At 51.1% G+C, this 18,711-nt stretch overlaps 2 protein-coding genes across 2 annotated transcripts in view; one reads left to right on the top strand and one right to left on the bottom strand.

Annotated features, from left to right (window-relative positions):
- Positions 1-327: 327 nt before the first annotated feature.
- Positions 328-12,105, top strand: lrrc75ba (leucine rich repeat containing 75Ba). The gene is made up of 4 exons (XM_070965447.1): positions 328-1,317; positions 4,144-4,272; positions 4,712-4,824; positions 9,962-12,105. Exons 1-4 carry the CDS (start codon positions 1,036-1,038, stop codon positions 10,554-10,556), a joined length of 1,119 nt encoding a protein of 372 aa, XP_070821548.1. The 5' UTR covers positions 328-1,035; the 3' UTR covers positions 10,557-12,105.
- A 1,821-nt stretch (positions 12,106-13,926) lies between these two features.
- The window catches only part of ggt5a (gamma-glutamyltransferase 5a), a 5,547-nt gene continuing 762 nt past the window's right edge, over positions 13,927-18,711 (bottom strand). The window contains exons 3-12 of the mRNA XM_070965458.1: positions 18,670-18,711; positions 17,642-17,828; positions 17,398-17,558; positions 17,033-17,179; positions 16,799-16,929; positions 16,530-16,717; positions 16,356-16,447; positions 15,564-15,670; positions 15,272-15,382; positions 13,927-15,186 (exon numbers count right to left, since the gene is read on the bottom strand). The exon at positions 18,670-18,711 is cut by the window's right edge and continues 54 nt beyond it. Of these exons, the coding sequence (XP_070821559.1) occupies positions 15,040-15,186; positions 15,272-15,382; positions 15,564-15,670; positions 16,356-16,447; positions 16,530-16,717; positions 16,799-16,929; positions 17,033-17,179; positions 17,398-17,558; positions 17,642-17,828; positions 18,670-18,711 (1,313 nt within the window). The 3' untranslated portion in view covers positions 13,927-15,039. The remainder of the gene's footprint in view (positions 15,187-15,271; positions 15,383-15,563; positions 15,671-16,355; positions 16,448-16,529; positions 16,718-16,798; positions 16,930-17,032; positions 17,180-17,397; positions 17,559-17,641; positions 17,829-18,669) is intronic.

The following is an 18,711-nucleotide window of genomic DNA, read 5'->3' as shown; positions in this document are numbered from 1 at the left end:
AGGGGGGACATTTATTAGAGAGCATCAACTGTCCTGCTGCACTGATGGAGGGCGAGTCTGAGTCAGACCACAGAATAAGGTCAAGTCCAGATCACAGGCCTGAGAGCCGCGATGATGGGACACGCAGAGACTCACAGGTCTGATGATCAGTGTGATCTGAGGCGGTTTCAGCTCCTGAAGCTGCTGTGAAACATCTGAACTGAGAGCGTCTCCTGCGCTCTGGGTGCTTCAGGGGCCCTGGACCCAGAGACTGATGGATGTGACAGCAAGGCAGGCTGGGACATGGATGTTCTTCAAAGGATGCCAGTGATTTAGTGCAGCTGTGATGTAAGCAGACAGGATGTGACAGGACGTGCAACGACTGACTGACAGCAGGACTGTCGGACAGAGGATCTCACGTTTGTGTCGGGCCAGTGGCAAAGCACGCATCAAAAAACTTTCTTCTGAGGGATAAATGTGGAGCCTCCTGCGGATCACAGCCTCAGAGCTCAAAACCAAACCGAAACTTTGGGATATTTCTGGTTATTCAGAGGATTCATCAGATTTATCAGATGTGCGTCCTTCGCCTGAGATTAAAGCGACGCTGACATCCTTCCGTTTGTTCTCCCTGTAGCTGCACGGAGGGGGATTTCAAGCCTGGGAGGCGAGACGCGCAGCAGCCACCAGATGCTGGGATTGGTCGGACGCTCCACGTTGCACAAACCTAAACAGCAGCGTAAAGCGGGGACGCCGGAGGATGAAGCAGCCGGAGCATCTTCATCATCCGAGCCAGGCGCACGTAGCCCGCGGTGGGGGGAAATCTCAAAGGCGACGTGTGACGGCTGCATGAGAGAGCGGTGATAAATTAGACTGTCGGGGGAGATTGTTTGGGTCTGCAGCGGATCCTCAGTCTGCTCACAGCCAGGCGGCAGCGCAGCGCCAGACAGCGCGGCGCTGTTTTCCACCAGCCGCCGAGCAGCATCCACCGGGCTCATCATGGGTTTGTCCTCTTCGTGCATCGTCTGAACCGCAACGCATCTGTAGAAAAACAATACCATGGGCTCCAGACTGAGCAGGCAGAGCAGCCTGGACAATGAGAATTTCTCCAAAAAGCGACGCAAGCTCGCAGACGGCAGCGGGGAGAGCGACAGGGGCAGCCGGGGCGGCGGGGACTTTCTGTTTGCACTGATGCTGAAATCAGACAAGCTGCCGGGGATGCTGCGCAGGACCAACCACAGCCCGTACATGAGGCGGGTGGCGTGGATCAAAGAGATCCAGAAGCTGCTCCGTGACCGCAGGATCGAGCAGGCGACCGACGTGCTCAAATTACTGAGGAAGGTAAGAGAGAAGCAGCACGCAGCTCGGCCTGAGCACGGGGGGGTCAGCCCGGTACACACACAGCGCGAGCACGGCTGCTTTCAGCCCCATGATGCTCCTGCAGCCTCAAAACAGCCCAGAGCAACAGATGGAGAGCAGGCAGGAGTGTGCGCGGCTGCAGGTGCGCGTGCTCCGCAGCGCCACAGGTGCCTTCACCCCCTCCTGCAGGCTCTGACCCTGACCTCTGACCCCAGCCCTCCTGCCCCCTTTTGTGGCTCTGCGTGCGTGGCCTCTGCTCAGGCCACTTCCTGCAGCAGCGTTTGTTGTTGTAGAAAGTAGGCCACTGGCAGAGAGCCGTACCTGTGACACACTGCTTCAGACAGCGTGAGTCACCACAGCCCTCACTCACTGTGGGTGAACGTGCTCCATGTTTGGAAGGATAACCTGCAACTGCACGCCGCGACTGCACGCCCTGACTGCACGCTGCGACTGCACGCTGCAACTGCACGCTGCGACTGCATGCTCTGACTGCACACCCTGACTGCACGCTGCGACTGCATGCTCTGACTGCACACTGTGACTGCGCGCTCCGACTGCATACTGCAACTGAACGCTGTGACTGCACGCTGTGACTGCACACTGTGACTGCATGCTCTGACTGCATGCTCTGCATCTGCATTATCCCAGAGTTCATCATCTCTGGATGAGACCTGGACCGTCCTCCAGCGTGGCCCAAGTCTCACCTCTCCTCTGGCTGCTCTAAGGCTCCCATCACAGTGACCCCCCCCCCCCGTGCCTCTCCAACCATAATGCCTCTCTCTCTCTAATGGTCTGTGCTCCAGCAGCAGCAGCCATGTGAGCCCTGCAGTCGTGTGTTCCACAATACAAATATGACTTCTCTTCAAAAGGTTTTATTGAGCCTCACAGGAGAAAGGAGGTCACAGGACTGGAAATCTGGACGCTGTTTGTGTCTTCCTCGTGCTCTGTTGTGCACGTTGCTCCAGTCTATAAAACCTTGTCGTTTTTGATTTTCAGAGAAGGATTATTAATTTTTCGATGAATAGGGATTTTTTCTTTTTTTGCCCTTTTGGCTGATGAAAATCTGTAAACCCCTCTGGATCCTATCATGAACGCATCAAGCCAGAGCTGGAGTTGTGATTGTTTTAAAGGCTTTTGTTGGCGTATGTTTGATGCAGTCCTCTCTCCACCGTGACAATAGCTACAAGTAGGCATTATAGTTGTGACCCAGAACGAGTCCAGCTCCACGATGCTGAGCAGATGATGCTGGATCCTAATCCAGCTTTGTTGTCAAAGCCTCTTCTCACCTGCGGTGGGATGAGCAGCATTAAAACACGTGTAAAGGGGAAAGGTGCGTCGAAGATGTGACAGCAGCCCTGGTGATCTCATTTGTTTGCTCGCCCTCAGGCCCTCCTCTGTCTTTTAGCTGTCGGCCAATCCAGCGTTAATTACTCTGAAGCCTCGGCACAGGAGAGAGCGGAACCTCCTTAATCAAGCCGAGGAGATAAACCGGCCGGCCCGGCTCCATGACAGCCTCGTCGCAGGGGACACGGCGGCCCCCCCAAACGAGCTCCACTTTCATTAAATAAGCTTTACTTTATCTTCGCTGGACGCGTTGCAAGCGGGCAGATGTCTGCGAGATTCTGTCCTGTGGATTCAAAAGGAGCTCACGGCAGAGTTAATTGGTGTGTAACAGTGAGCTCTGCTCCAGATATGAAAAGATCTGAGCTGTGCTGCAGATCTGGGAAGGATTGGTGGCTTCACGCCGCGCTTGCATGTGACAGTTGATGGCGTCTGAACTCAGGCGGGAGATATTTATACACCTGCTTTCTCAGAAGGGCAGCAGCAGCAGCGTCTCTGCCGCCTTGGGTTCAGTCTGTGTTTACTGTTGCCCTCGTTAAAAGAGGAGCTGCCAGCCTCCCACTCAAACTGTCTATTACAATCAATGCCCATTGTGTTGCAGAGAAGGATGTGTGTGCGCGCTGTATGTACGCGTCTCAGAGGTTTGCTGCTCTCATTAAAGTTTCATGGGCTGTACGAGCGCTTGTCATGGCCGTTCGCCTCATTAGGAGCTGCAGGATGGACGTGTTGATGAAGGCCGGTCGTACAGTTCACTTCGCACGGCTGCGCCGCTGACTGCTCGTCTCACCACGTCCAAAGGTCATCTGAAAGCCGCTGTTTTCAGCAGCTCTGCTTTATTTTTGCTCCAGATCTTTTTGGGAGGAAGCTGCCGTGACAGCTGTCAGTTGACATGTTCACGTGCTGCACAAACTCTTTAATCACGAAATGTCACGTCTGAAGGCGCCGCCGGCGTGTTCTTATGAGGTGAGAGGAGCGAGTCAAGCACGGCCAGAGGAGGAAGCCAGTTCCTCCTGGATGCTTGGAAAAGCAGCATGTACAGAGAAATGACCCTGACCGCCAACCAGAAGTGCATCTACAAGCTTTTCCCATCAGGTCACATGTGAGCCGGGCGCTGCCTGTGGAACAGTGTGTCCTGTGGCATGATGGGATATGCGCTGTGGCTCGGTGCCGTGGAGGTGTGATTATATATGCCAAAACACAGCGTTCCCTGTGACTCCCTCCAGACTCCACTCTGCTCCTGTGGATGAAACAGCTTCTGTCTCCTTTAATGAATATTTAAAACAAACTCTTCTTTTATCTTTCCGTCTGCAGCCGCGTCGCCCCTGACACCAGGAGCCCTGCCTCCACCACTAATGCATCTCTCCTCAGGTTCACGCTCACGCTGCTTCATGCTTCGCTGTAATGACTGCAGGGTGTTTTTTGGTTTGGTGTTGCTCTGATTTTGACGCCTCTCGTCTGCTTTGCCAGGATCTCGGGTTGGAGGGAACCTCGCTCAACGACATCCTGTACAAAAACGCCGCCTTCCTCAACCTGGTGGACCCGATCTCGCACGAGCTGCTGCTCAGCCTGGCTCGAGAGATGCAGTGTCCCAAGAAGGTCAGCCCGATTTGTTCTCCTCAAAGATCAAGCTTCATGTCGGAGGAAACGCTCCCTGATGGTTTCCTTTTGTTAAGCAATGAGTTCTCAGATCAGTGAAACCCAGGCTGAGGAGGAGGAGGAGGAGGAGGAGGAGGAGGAGGAGGAGGAGGAGGAGGAGGAGGAGGAGGGTGACTCCAGCCCGAAATAGGAAAAGCTGTTTAATATGAATCCTTGATATTTGTGCTTTTTGAATTTTCTTCCTGCCGTTTGGTGCATTTATAGAACTCCTGACTGTCTTCAGATCTAATAAAGGCTGCAGGTCGAGCAGGAAACTCTGCAGGATTTAAAGCCTCGATAGATGAAGATGATGATGATGTTTCCTTTTGCACACACCAGCAGAAAACCTCATATTGAGAGTCTCTTTGTTCTCCAACACTCGCTCTGCTCTCGTCCACAGGATGCAGACACCATAAAGTCTTCAGATAAGATCTGCAGACAGCTGATCTACCACCTGACCCCGCACTCCAAGTGGCTGAGGCAGAGCATGTCCAGACGGAAATCCCAGGCCTGGTAAGCCCTGCTGTCCGGACGTCCAGCCCGCAATAAATCTGCAGCTCGGCTCAGAGAGAGCGGCCGGGCTCCACGTCCAGCCGCACGTTTCCATGGCTGTAGCTGACATTGAAGTAGGACAGAGCAGGCCACGGGCTGACCTGACGGGAACGCCGCGGTTAGCGCAGCTGTCAATCATCGTCGGCTTGGAGTGCAGCGGGCGCGTTGCTTCTGGCTTTTCTCTCTTCAGAAGCGGCACAGCAACAAATTTGTCCATCTGTTTGCTGAAGACGCTTTTGTTCAGATGCAATTACACTCGTCTCGATGAAGGAGTGAATTGATGTTGATGTGCAGATGATGAAGAGAGGGTCAGCTCAGCACAGCGCGGTGCTGCTCGGGTCACCGGCGGGGCCGCCGGTCCGAACTCTCCTGTAACTGCTTCTTCTGAAGCAGGCGAGATGCAGGTGAAGCGTTTGGTTCTGTGAGGATGAAATAATCTGAGGATCGAGGACACAAAGCGAGCTCGGGTTCGTTATCAGTCAGTCAGAGGTGTCAGTGTCAGACTCAGAGGACGTATTGGCGGGGTCAGACGCCTCGCTGTGGCGTGCCGCTCTGTCGTGTTCGCTGACGTTTGATTCGGCCCAGATGACAACAGGCGAGATTTAACCGACGCTGACAGCATCAGAAACCCACAAATGCTAAACTCCTGCTGAAGGGGCTTTTTTTACTTAGTCATGTCGTTGGCTTCATAAACCTGCCGAGAGACAGAGAGACGGTCTGACACTGGCTGAGACAGCAGGAGCAACATGAATCATTAAAGCGAAAATCCACCCTAAAACAGAATATTAACACAAAGACGCTGCGAGCTCCGACAGCCTCGCCTGCTGCTGCGTTCGAGAACAAACGGCTGTCAAAGCCAGAGGAGACGAGACGAGGCCGGCCGGCCTCTCACTGCCTGATTCATCTCACAGATTCAGCTGTTTCTGCTTTCATAGGAGCGATGTGATATTTTCAGCGTCCTCTGAGCGCGTCGTCAGTTCGTTTGTCGGTGGAAAGAGGGCAGCTCGACCCTGGCGGTCCACGTGTTCCCGTGGAGTCGTTTGTGTTTTTAAAGGAACAGTTCAGCAGTTTGGGAAACAAAAAGTCGAAAGTTAGTGGAGATTAATATCACTCACACGTCTGCACAGTAAATATGGACCACAGCTAGCAGCAGGCAGTTAGCTTAGCTTAGCATTAGCTCAGCTTAGAAGACAGGGTGAAGCGAGCCTGGCTCTGTGCAAAGGTGATAAAATCTGCCTGCCACCACAAAGCAAAGCGTAAAATGTCCAGCTTTGTGCTGCCTTTGTTGTTGTTGTTGTTGTTTGTTTTTGTGCAGATGAAACAAACAAACTGTAGCACGTGCAGCTTCAGAGGTGCTGGGAGGCAGATTTCCTGTTTAAGTCAGAGCCAGGCGAGCTGTTTCTCCCTGTATCCATCTTTATGCTAAGCTAAGCTAACCGTCAGCTGACTGTAGCGTGTCAGTCCTCTGCTTTAACGCTGGACTTCTTCTCGTCCACGCTGGCTTTCAGAGCTGCTTTGAATCGTGTTTTTGGTGGACTTCGCTTCCCTTTAACTTCCATCTTTGCTGAGCTGCAGGCAAACTGCCCTCATCTGTGCAAAAATGCAACAATCATCAACATTGTGTGAGGTTTCTCTGTCCTCGGAGGAAACAGAGAGCTCAGTGGTTTTAATGCGCTGGATTGTTCATCCCGTCATTATCCAGCATTAGCGCCGCACGCCGCTCGCTCGAAGTGCCGTGCACACGTTTCCAACCCGCATGCCGCACTGAATTAATGTCTGAATCGCACTAATCCTGTTAATCTATCTAACTACTTGATTTGGGTTGTGCTGGAGATGTTTTTTTCACAGTTCATGAACGTGCTTGTGGGTAAGCTCGATGAGGCGGTGACCCAGAAACGCTCCACCTCAAGATGGCATGCGAGCGTGAAATCGCCGCCACTCCTCTGACCTTTCCTCGGTCCTCACGCCGCTGCCTTCCAGCCTCATCTGACCTCCTCGTTACCTTCCTCTTCATCACCTGAGTGCTCGCAGAGTAACCAAGGCGACCGTTTAGCAGCACTTTTAGCTTCCGCGTCGCTCATCTGCTGTCTTCATCATCCTCATCCTCACTGCCGAACACAACGCGAGCTGCGAGGTGTGTGTGTGTGTGTGTGTGTGTGTGTGTGTGTGTGTGTGTGTGTGTGTGTGTGTGTGTGTGTGTGTGTGTGTGTGTGTGTGAGAGATATCAGATGTGGTCAGGCTGCTCCTCTCAGTGACTCTGCAGAAACCAGCCGAGGAGCAGAGACGTCCTGCAGGATGCTTCAAGTTAAATCCAACGACAGCTGTTTGTTATCATCCAGGCACGTTTCAAAAGATCCTTTTCTTATTTCTGCTCGACGGCGTTTCGCCTCCTCTCAGCCACCGCCAGCGAACCCTCCGAATATGAATATTTCTGTCCATAAATCATAAGAGTGATTTGATTTACGCTGACTGAATTCAAATGCCGCCTCATTACATTAAATCAGTGGCTGCAGGAGACTGATGAGCCACACGTGGAGGCGCTCTGCGTCCTCAGGCTTTCAGTGGGGACACTTAACAGTCGTCCTCGTTATACGGTCTGAGTTTAATTAATGACTTAATTGCGTCGTGGATGTTTGTTCCATCACTTCTGTGCGTGCAGACGGACGAGCTCTGCTGTTTAGCAGCACGCAGACGAGACGTTCAGGAACACCTCGCCTCTCCGCTCGCCTTCAGGCTGAACCTTTGTGCCAGCGTTCGTACTTATCAGTGACACCGATCAGATTGATGTGGAGGGAGGATGAAAGAGGACGCCGCAGACGTCCATTTTTTGTCCGTCCTGAGCTCTAAAGGATGAGTCTCTGACAAAGACGGACAGAGGAGGAGCTGTGTGCTGGAAACCCATTCACACCTGCAGGGGCGCCTCTGCCAGGCCATCAGGACGTTTGTGCCTCTGGAGGAGACGAGGTTCAGTCATATAAACAGCTGCAGACAATGGAGGGGGAGGAGGAGGAGGAAGAGGGGGAGGAGGGGGAGGAGGAGGAGGAGGAGGAGGAGGAGGAGGAGGAGGGGGAGGGGGAGGGGGGGTGGCTCGCTTTGATAAAGATACAGCAGCCTCACTGACAAACGTCTTTATCACAGATTTTCTGCTCGCCAGCTGATTAAATTCTGCTCTCCGCTGCGTTTGAGTTGACTCTGAGCTCCTTTTTGTTTTTTTCAATTAACACAAATGTTCTAATTCAAGATGTTCATTCCCGCTCGTCAGCCCGTCACCTGCCTCTGAGCCCAGGTGCTGCTCAGGACGCCGTCAGCGTGACCGAAAAACACTTCCAGGCATCACAGGTGACGCCAGCAGGCCAACAAAAGGAAACAAAAGGCCACACGAGTGGAGAAATGATGCTTTCAGCTGCCACGAAAAGTAATATCCAAAGTATCAGAGCATCACTGCTCAGATTCAGCCTCAAATCCTGCCTGTTACACAACCTCCTGAGAGGGCTTTAAGCTGTTCAGAGGTTTGTGCAGCAGGACGGGCCGCCGTCCTGCTCACAGCACTCCCACACCAAGCTTCCTCCAAAAACACTGCATGAATCACCTCAACGCTCGGTGTCAAACACAGAAATCAGGCTGACAGAAGAGGGAGCGCAGCGCTCTGAAGGTGTTCAACCTGCACTCTGACAAACACTGAGCCAGGCAGGATCACGACCTCCTCTCACGCTAACTGCCGGAGCTACGGGGAGTTTACGTGGTCCGTTAATGTATCATCCACCGACAGACGCCACAGAGGACATTCAGCCGTTCATCAGATCTCTGAAGGCTCGATGGTGCGTTCGCTCACCGCGTGGAGAAGCAGACATCTGCACGCTGAGAGTCCAGAAACATCAGCATTGTTCCTCTGTCTCTTCATGTAACTGTCACCAAACCTTCAAAAACAACATCTGTTTAACATCCTATGATGAATGAATGAATGAATGAATGAATTCCACACGCTTCAAGAAACAGCCCACAAATGAAGGAACTGTGGCTTAACGAGCCTTAACAAGTTAACCAATCACATGCAGTCACAGTGACGTCATCATTTATTAATGTGAGCAGCTGGAACTCACCATGCCTCATTCATTCATTCATTCATTCATTCATTCATTCATTCATTCATTCATTCATTCGTTCATTCGTTCATTCATACTTTTACTCGAGTATTTCCATTTTCTTCTTCTTCATGCTTCTGCTCCACATCATTCTGGAGGCAGAAATCGTCCTTTTTACTCCATTACTTTTATTTGATAGCTTTAGTTACGAGACACTAAGTATAAATCAGCTTCATTATGAAGGAGTGAGCCGCTCCGCAATATTCAAAGTACTTAAAACGAGCTCCATCGTTAGCAGCTGCAGCACGACTGAGCGCGTTAATGCATGAGTCGTTATCATCCAGTGATCTGATACACGAGTCGTTCTGTACTTTTACTTTTGGTACTTTAAGTTTATTTTGATGCTAAAACTTTTGTACTTTCACTAAAGTCACAGATCTGAGTGCTGCAGACGATCATGCATATAAGAGCTCATGTCTAAATGAGTCCTGGATCACATCCACACAAAAACTGATGGTTGTTTTTACCAAATTTCACTCGAATCAGTCGTCTGAGGTTTGGAAACCTTTTGCTAACTTGACGTCTTTGGTGATGAGACGTGAACGGAGCAGCGTTGGTCTGTAAATACAGCAGCCGGGCGTCTTCTGCTCAGCTCTCATCTTCCTCTGAAAGACGTCGCCGTTTGTCTTTTAAACTGTGGAGGCTCGGTGGGTGCTGGAAGGAGCTCTGTGCTGCCGCCCGTCACAGCTTTAAGCTCAAGCTGCTGGCTCGCTCGGATGTTTTGGCTCCTCTGTTTACACGAGTAAATCCCCATGCTGGAGTCAGCCTTCCGCTCCACGCCGGCCCAGCCGCCCCCTGCTTTACACAGCACAGGAAACACAACATAAAACCAGGGCCGGTTCCCAAGTCGCAGACAGGGACTCACTCACTCACTCACTCACTCACTCACTCATCGTTAAAAACTGTGCTGGTTTTCATGTCAAGCGCTCGTCTAAACGCTGGTTTTCCCTTCGCAGTCTGAAGACGACCCTGCAGAAGAAGCTGTCCAGCGACTCGGTCGACCTGTCCGGCATCCCGCTGTCCACCCGCGACGTCCGTCAGGTCGCTTTCTACCTCCAGAACAACAGGGACAGCGTGGTGGCCGTGGACATCAGCTTCACGGAGCTCCAGGACGACAGCCTGAGGATCCTCCTGCCTCTCCTGGCCTCGCTGCCCAAGCTCAGCACCCTGGCTCTCAATGGCAACCGCCTCACCCTGGCGATCCTCAAAGACCTCACCGAGATGCTCAAAGACCCCAAGATGTTCTCCAGCCTGGCCTGGATCGACCTGGGCAACAACGTGGATATTTTCACCATGCCTCAGCCGCTGCTCGTGGCTCTGCGCCGGCGCTGCAGCCTGAAGAGCAGTTTACCCACCATCTACGAGTACACGGAGGGCCAGCCCTACTGCTACCACCTGGAGACCTCCATCGAGGAACCCAGCCACTACGAGGAGGAGGACGAGGACGAGGACGACGAGGACGACATGGGGAACAAGTTCGAGCTGGAGCCGTGGGCTCTGGGGGAGAAGCAGCTCTCCAAAGACTTCACCCTCCACTACTGTGAGAGGTGATGGGGCGCTCGCTCCGAGGCTTGTTCGGCTGCGGTTGAAGCGTCGTCCCGCAGCACTCCGTTACTTCCTTCGCCCTTTCGCCCTCACACCACGAGCCCGCTCACCCTCCGAGGCTCGAGGGAGACCGATGCCCACATTGTGAACTTCTCGTCCCGACACGGCTACCAAGCTATTCCTAACCATCTCTGAGTTAACCCACACAAGATGACAGCGAGGCGGCACGACGGCGGACTTACTGTGTTGGTGGATGGTGCTCTTGGGAACAAGGTACGGTTTCATTGGAGGGGGGCTGGAAGAGTTAATGAACCGGTGCTCTCTCTCTCTCTCTCTCTCTCTCTCTCTCTCTGTCTCTCTAGCTCTCTCTCTCTCTCTCTCTCTCTCTCTGATAGTGGCAGCTGAAGAGCCAATCCCAAGGAGATTCAGATCAGTTGGTTGGATGGAGGAGCAGCATCCCGGCGGCAGCTGAAGAGGAACTGGAGTTGGTTTGGAAACAGAGGGTCCCTGTGGGTTCTCTACCAGGACTGAGACTGTCTCTGGCAGGCAGGGCCTAGCTCCACATTGTGTGTTCTCTGTTAATCTCTCAACAAAAGCTATGACACAAGTTCAACAGACTATACAGCCGACGACCCGTCACGTGACGCCGGCAAAACTGCTAGGTCAAGACTTTTTGCGTTTTCCCCCCCTTTCCAAATGTCCACTTGTGAATGCCCACGCAGCCCTTGTGTAGATGTAAATGAGGACACAAAACATGGCTCTGTTGTGTTTCCACGGGCTATTTTTGTGCACTTTTGGTGAACAAAGCAATCTTAGAAGACAACAGGTAGGACTGAACAATGGGGGGCTGTCACTGAGTGTTTTTGTACCTGTCTAAATGCTGGTATTCACCTCTTTGTAATTACTGAGCTGTTGTAGTTTCAGTGCATTTATGACTCCACAGCCAACTGTGTCTGAGCAGCGTCCAAACTGCCCGTCCTACTGCCGTGTGTCTCCACACGTGTTGTCTTTCCATTTCCTGATGCGTTCAGTGGCCCTGGGTTCGGCCATGACTGTCCTCTCCCGGTCTGAGTCTGTCTCCTGTAGCATGTGAGGACGGTGACGTTAGGCTGACGCTGCAGTGCACTTTAAGGGATTATTTGTCGTCACGTTCAGTTTGTCTGTGTTTGGAGGTATTTACAGATGTGAAGCTGAACCATAGCTGATATATAATAAATGTTTAAGTGTGTGTTAAATGTGTTTGTGACGGTAACATGTCTGATTATTGCTGTATTTGTGTTACTGTTTCGGTGTTTTGTCTTTTGTCCGACTCTAATTCTAATAATGACTATGAAACTAAGTGCAGTGACCTCCTGCTGTAGGAAACCAAAGGACGTGTGATGTAAACTAGAGCTTAGCGAACACCTTTCATGTCAGATGTTTCACGTGGTGATGGAGAGCGCTGTCCACTGGCTTCGTAGTTTATGTTTCCTGTGTCGACGTCAGACTCGTCCCTGTAGCCTGTGTGTATTTGTCTCATGCCAAACACTGACCACCAATAAAAGACCCCAACCAAGCCGAGCACTCCTGTTTTATTTTGAAGAGCTGAAACATCTGGGTGGCGAGCAGAAGCGCAGCTTGATGCAGGTTAGCCGGTAACAGTCGTCCTCTCAGACCGCCGTCTGGCATCGTCTGAGCGCCATCAGGGAAACACCCGGAGACGGCAGGGTGGTCGTCCCGCGAGGCCTTACCCATGATCCTCTCCTGGCAACTTTTTGTTCCTGCTGCCAGACATGGAAATGTGGCATTTGCAACAGGTGGCTCCTATAAGGTCAGGGCACAGTGTGACTGTCACACCCCCCGAGGTCCAAATACCATGTGACAGGGCGCCGCAGCCCACCCACAATCCACCAGGATCTTATAATCTGACCTTTTCCCTGCAGGATTGATTCATTTCTCTGGATTCTGAGTCAAATAAGCAAAAGAAATCCATTTTTCTTCTGCTTTATTATGTGAACAGGAAAGATTTCCCCGTGCAGGCTTCGAGCAGAGACCTAAAGTGCCTCAAACTTCGCTCTCCCGTTCGTGTGAGTCACTGTTTGATCTGATTATCTCGCTCCAGCTGCTGCACAAAGATGAAAAATAATTTATGAAAAACAGCAGAGAGGCTCACAGACTGTTCAGAGGAATGAAGCAGCAGCAGCGAGCTCAGGTTGGATCGAGCCGCATCCAAAAGCTGCACGCTCAGCGCAGATTAGAGCAGATTCACATATTACAAGCACGATTTACTTCTTCTGTCCTTTTCCTCGTAACCAGCAGCAGTATACTTCAGTGTATTAGAAATATAAGTATGAAAAAGTCATTTTAAGTTCTGTTTGTGCTTAACGTATTTTTGACAGATACTTTTAGAAGTGTTCTTCTGAACAGATCTCATGAAGCTCTACTTAAAGGTAAAATTAATTTACTCATTCACAGTACTTAAAGTGACATTTCAAAGTACTATGTTATTGTAAGTGTATTATAGATGTTACTTCAGTGTACTTTTAAAAGTATATGAAATTACAAATACTTTTAATAGTAATAAAGTGTACTTAAAGTCCTTTGTGAAACACTGTTAGCGTGCAGCTCTAAAGCTGCAGCAGTAAGATGGAGAAGAGAGCAGGCGTCCCTCCCCCTCCCTGCACTCATGCCCCGCCTCCAAACCCCTCCTCCCTGCAGCGTCTGCGCGGCTGCCATGACAACCAGTAACGTTAGCATCGGAAACGAGCTAACTCTGCCCAGCCGCTACATCACAGTCGCTAACATAGCGTACGCGCTGCAGAGTTACCGTAACAGTCACCACGTTAGCTTCATGGTTATTTGTTGTCTTAGCTGTACATGCTGCTGTTGGCGGCGGCCATATGAGCAGTTTCTGCTTTGTGATTGGCTGTTGCTCCGCCATAGCTTCCACTAGCCTCCTGACGCCACTCACGGAGCTGTTCCACTGAGCGGAGGGAGGGGCGGTTCGCAGCGTGTGTGAGTAATGATTGACAGATGTCAGACACGCCCTCAGGCGCTCCTCTGGCCCTGATTGGTTGTTTTGTGTCGTGCGTGGTGGATTCGTGCAAATGGCAGTAGGAGCAGTAGGCGGGAAAATGCTCATGAATGCTGATTTTCACTTCAGTACACTTATTTACATCTGAGTACACTTAAATACACTCGAAGAAGTCTAAAAAGCACAAAGTGGACTGAGATTCTTCAGAAAGTCTAATTTAAGTGTCACATTTGTTCACCTGGGATTTTTTTTAGCTATCTGTGTTTTTAACTCTTCATCCTTTAACTGTTTTCTAGTTCTTGTACCTCGTCTGAGTGATGAAACACCTCAAAGCACTTTAATAACTCAGGAACTATAGTGCTGTCATCTAGCAGTAATAATAATAATAATCTTTATTGTATAGAACCTTTCACACAGGAATTGCAGCTCGAAGTGCTTTAAAACAAAGAAATCACATGAACCAGGTGCTTCACACACAAACACAGAACAGCCATGAAACCCACTCGATAATAACAGTAAAACTTTGATTGAATAGGAATGAAAATAGAGACAATGATTAACGTAATGTGGAAAATAAAACCGAGTGAATAATAGTAATAGAATAAAGTTAAAAATAGGTCAGGTAGAAAGCATAAAATCAAGTCAAAAACAAGAATTTAAGTGTAATTTAAGAATACGTGTGAGGCAAAGCCCAAAGTTTAAGGCCTGAATCAGGAAGTCACAGCAGGTTAAAGGTTAAACTGAAGAGTTTTCAGCTTGATTTTAAAGATATTCAGCAAGCTGCTTCATATCTATGAGCAGAGAGATCCACAGCGGCCCCGAGTTTCTGGAAACCTCCAACAAAGCAGCAGCAGATGATCGCAGCGTTCTTAAAGGCAAATAATAAACCAGGGAGTTAGTGATGAAGATGAAGAGCTTTGTTTACGGACGAGGGCCTTGAAATCAGATGTGACGTCACAGGAAACCAGTGCAGAGCAGCTGAAAGCAGACGCTCGTAAAACTGGAGCATACTGTGTGAGAATATTCCAGATATTATCAATATTTCATCCAGTCTGTGTTCAGTAAACAGCTCATTGGAGGATGACGAGTCCAGCATGAAGAGTGATGAAGAGATGAGACGTGAAGCAGCCTGCTGCGTCTGCTGGCTCAGACGTTAACATGGCCGACGTGAGAAACGCAGTGAATTAACATCATTAGAAAGAAGCAACAGGAAGAGTGAGAAGTGCTAAAATATGTACAAACGAGGAGCGACGGCGGCTCAGATCAGCTGTTTGTGCCGACAGTGAACTCCACGGCGTCACTGTGACAGTCAGCTGCTTCAGTGTTTAACCGCCGCTCGCCGCTGTGAGCGCTCGGCGGAGGAGCCTCGCTCAGTCTTTCTCCAGCAGGACAAACATCATCTGCTGCAGCGTTCGTGGGTCTGTGGCTGCAGGAAGGGGTCGTGACCTCCTGCTCGACGCCCGCCGTCAGCGCCTCTCAGTACCCGGCGGCCTCTCCCAGCTTCCTGGAATCAGACACGGCGCAGACGCAGCCATCCGCCTTCTCCACGGCGTTGACCACGTTGTAGAAATGTTTGGCGGTTTCCTGTTTGTGTCCCAGAGCTGTCAGAGCCTCGATTACATCCTGAGGAGCAAAGAGGAGAGGAGGAGGCTCAGGAGGAGCAGACATGACGCGTCGTGTTAGCCCGTACGTGCAGCGAGTGAGCTACCTTATCAAATCTGGGCTCAAACTTCGCTGCGTTTTGAGAGTCGACATAAACAACAGGGGCGGCGATCGCCTCCTTCAGGCTCTTTCCAAACCAAAGGCGGTTCATGAGCGCCTGGAGAAGAAACACAACAGCACAATGCAATCTGCCTGATGGGAAAGTGATGATCACTGAACGGATTATGGACACGGCGAAGACGCCCGTGAAGGCGGCTCTCGCTACGACAGCAGCGAGGGGCATTAGTCAGCAGCCATTTATCTTAACAGCACTTAGCGTGATTGCCCTGGATACGAACCGAGGCCAGCCCCGTCGTGATCATGCTCCCGCCGCTCGATCCAATCACCAGCGTCTTCGACTGAGACTTGAGCACAACGGGGGCCATGGAGGAGGGAGGCTGCTCCCCTGCAAGCACAACAAAAGCCTTGACTGACAGGACAGACTGCTTCAACCCAGACGCATCGATCTGAGAAGAATGAGAGGAAAATGATGAGACATGTCTGACTGACGCGAATCGCCTCCGCGCATCAGCAGACGTGTGATTTCAGCGCCGCTCGAGGAAGTTACACGTTTTTATTTATAGGAGCTGCACGTGAAAATGATCCTGTGTGGCTAAATGTGCCAGCGTGACCTGATGGACCTGAACATGAACGGCACGTTTCATGTTCTGTGAATCTAACCTCAGCCATGAGGATTTACCTGCACCACAGCTCAGCTGCTGAGACGCTTCAGCGGAGGACAGACAGACCAGCTGGTTCCTGCCTGACTTACAGGCTGGGAAGCTTAAATGTGTCATGAACATTTATGTTATAGAAAGATCGTTTTATGATGTGTGTGTGAACGCGTCCGCTCACATAAACACAACAGTAACATTCACCAGAGGAATTCAGTGTGTACATTTACTGTGTGTAAATGTACCCCCCCACCCCCCCCATCGGCACACACATGACCCACACTGACACACACACCACCTCAGTGCTGGAGACATAAGGAACAGTAGCGTCCTCTGAGATGGTGAAAAATCAGATCTGTGTTTCTTGTGATTCACGATTGTTAATGAAACTGAAACGTGTGGCGCTGAGCTGATTACCAGGAAACACGTTATCGGCTCTGCCGCAGAAGTCGGACAGCTCGTTGTTGAGGATGACTCCGGTGCTCGGGGAGAAGACCTTTGAGCCGAATCTGTGAGGAAGCAGAATCAGATGACAAACTGTGCTGTTAGAAAATGTAAACTCCTTTAACTAAAACACCGTGAGACGCTGACATGTGGTTGATGGTGCTGGTGACGGACACCGCCGAGCCGTCCTCAGCCAGCACGGACACGTGCGTGGTGCCCACGCCGTCCACGCCGGGCTTCACGTTGTTGTAATACTGTGGGTCGTGAGTCTTGTCGTCGCTGATCAAGCCGCGGATCTGGTCTGCGAAGCTTTCCTCCGTGAACTTCTTGGCCATCTGTGAGAGACAACGCGACACTGACGACACTTCAGTACTTTTACTCAGGTTATTCACAGGCACACATCAGCTGAAACTCACTTCCTCTGAGCTGAACTGTGGATCGCGGATGTGTTTCTTCAATCCGTTGGCAAACTTAAACGCTTCGACGTAGTGATGGTAGGTCAGCGTCCTCTGGTCAGCCTCCAGAGCGCCTGTATCCAGGTGATATCCTGCAAACAGACAAGCCTTTCACAAACATTTCCACAGTCCAGCTGCAAAGATGAGGCACCAAAGCCACCATCAGGCCTGCAGCTCTTAGAGTGCAGCAGCAACCTTTCATGATGTTGAGGATGAGGCTGAGGATGATGCCTCCTGCGGGGGGTGGGGGTATGTACATCTGGTACTCTCCCAGAGGAACAGCCCACGCATCAGTCACTGTGACTCTGTACGCCGCCAGGTCCTCCATCGTCAGTGTCCCTCCTGGGCAGAAACATTGAAACAAATGGATCTGCTAAGCAAAGCTGAACAAAATGCATCTCAGCTCCACATAATCAAGACTTTTAATGGATCCGGACAGCTCGCGCCGGAGCCTGCGCGCGATGGCTGCAGAGCCTCGCGGAGCTGATTGATCTGTTGGTGTGAAATTAGATCACAGAGGCAGACAGAAGGAGAGCGTGATGAAGGCCGTCTGACAATACCTGCCTCCTGTACGTCACGGATCAAATCCTCTGCTATTCTGCCGGTGTAGAAGGCGTCTGCCCCGCGATTAGCGATCGCCTCCAACGTGTCGGCCAGTTTCTCAAACTTCACAATGTCGCCAATCTTCAGCAAGTTCCCGTCCTGATCCGAGTACAACTTCCTGCAGGACACAAAGGCAGAAGACATCCCGTCAGTGCGACGCAGCCGGTCAGACCTGAGTCGTGTCGTTGGAGTCTGTGGTACCGTAGTGACTGGGTCACGTTGGCGTCGATGTACGGGAGGTATCGAGCCTGGACCTGAGGCATCGGAAACCCTTCTCTGGCCAGCCGGATGGTCGGCTGGAAGAGCGCCGCCCACGGCAACTTCCCATAGAGTCTGTGTGCCTGTTCATAGCCCCGAATCTCACCTGGGACCCCAATCCAGGAGCTACCTGAATGGACGGACGGACGGATGGATGACAGGTACATCAAAGTAACTCTCATGAGGTACTTATACTGCAGAGTACAGTCTAAACTTCCTGCATGGCTTCATTCAAACGACTGTTAAAGCCTTAAAGACGAGACAAAAGTCCAAAACAAGGAAAACAAATGAATCAACTCGTTAATCATCTCAGATTATTCTGGTGGTCCTTCAGAGAGACCGACCTCTGCAGGCCGGGACCGATGGACCGACTCCACCTCAAACAGGGAGTCACAGAGCACCTGAGCTTTGATTCAAGCACGTTTACGTCCTCCAGCACAGACGTAGATATGCGACATAGTAGACAGAAAAATCATTTAAGTATTTGTTTCCAGCTTCTTGTTGATGTCACTGTCCTGATGTTTCAGGCTGATCGAAGGTCTTTCCTGTCTAATAACGGTCTCACTGCATCAGTCACAGATCGTACTTTCCCGTCTAAATATGCTTACGAGTGCGTGACGCAGCAAGATTAACAGCGAGTTGAGGACTGCTGTTCCACTGTGTGTGGTCTCTGCTGAGAGCTGCTGGGCCTCAGCGTGTGGACAGCCAGACATGACTGCGCGGGAAGACAGAAGACATTTGCTCGTCCATGAAAGGACAGACGGTGTCTTCAGCTCCGGACCTGATAAATCTTTAGCTCTGAGGTGTATTAATTCTCCAGAAATGTTTAGGATCTTCTCTGCTTCCTCATAATGAAGCAACCTGACACCCAACGCAGCAGTCAGAACAGGAAAAACAAGCAGGACGAGCAGAAACAAACAGGAAAACAAAGCCGTGCAGGTCTCTGCTGGTCTGAGGAGCCTCAGCAGTACCTGGCATCATCTGGAAGGTGTCGGGACACGAGTCCAGCAGGT

This window comes from Chaetodon trifascialis, chromosome 6 (genome assembly GCF_039877785.1).
Source record: "Chaetodon trifascialis isolate fChaTrf1 chromosome 6, fChaTrf1.hap1, whole genome shotgun sequence".
Lineage (NCBI taxonomy): Eukaryota > Metazoa > Chordata > Actinopteri > Chaetodontiformes > Chaetodontidae > Chaetodon > Chaetodon trifascialis.
Note: the sequence above shows the minus strand (reverse complement) of the source record. Positions and strands in the feature narration are given on the sequence as shown.

Coding starts and splice junctions, on each gene's coding strand:
- lrrc75ba (XM_070965447.1), top strand. CDS start 1,036: ATGGGCTCCAGACTGAGCAGGCAGAGCAGCCTGGACAATGAGAATTTC. Junction 1,318..4,143: donor TGCTCAAATTACTGAGGAAG/GTAAGAGAGAAG, acceptor CTGCTTTGCCAG/GATCTCGGGTTGGAGGGAAC. Junction 4,273..4,711: donor AGATGCAGTGTCCCAAGAAG/GTCAGCCCGATT, acceptor TCTCGTCCACAG/GATGCAGACACCATAAAGTC.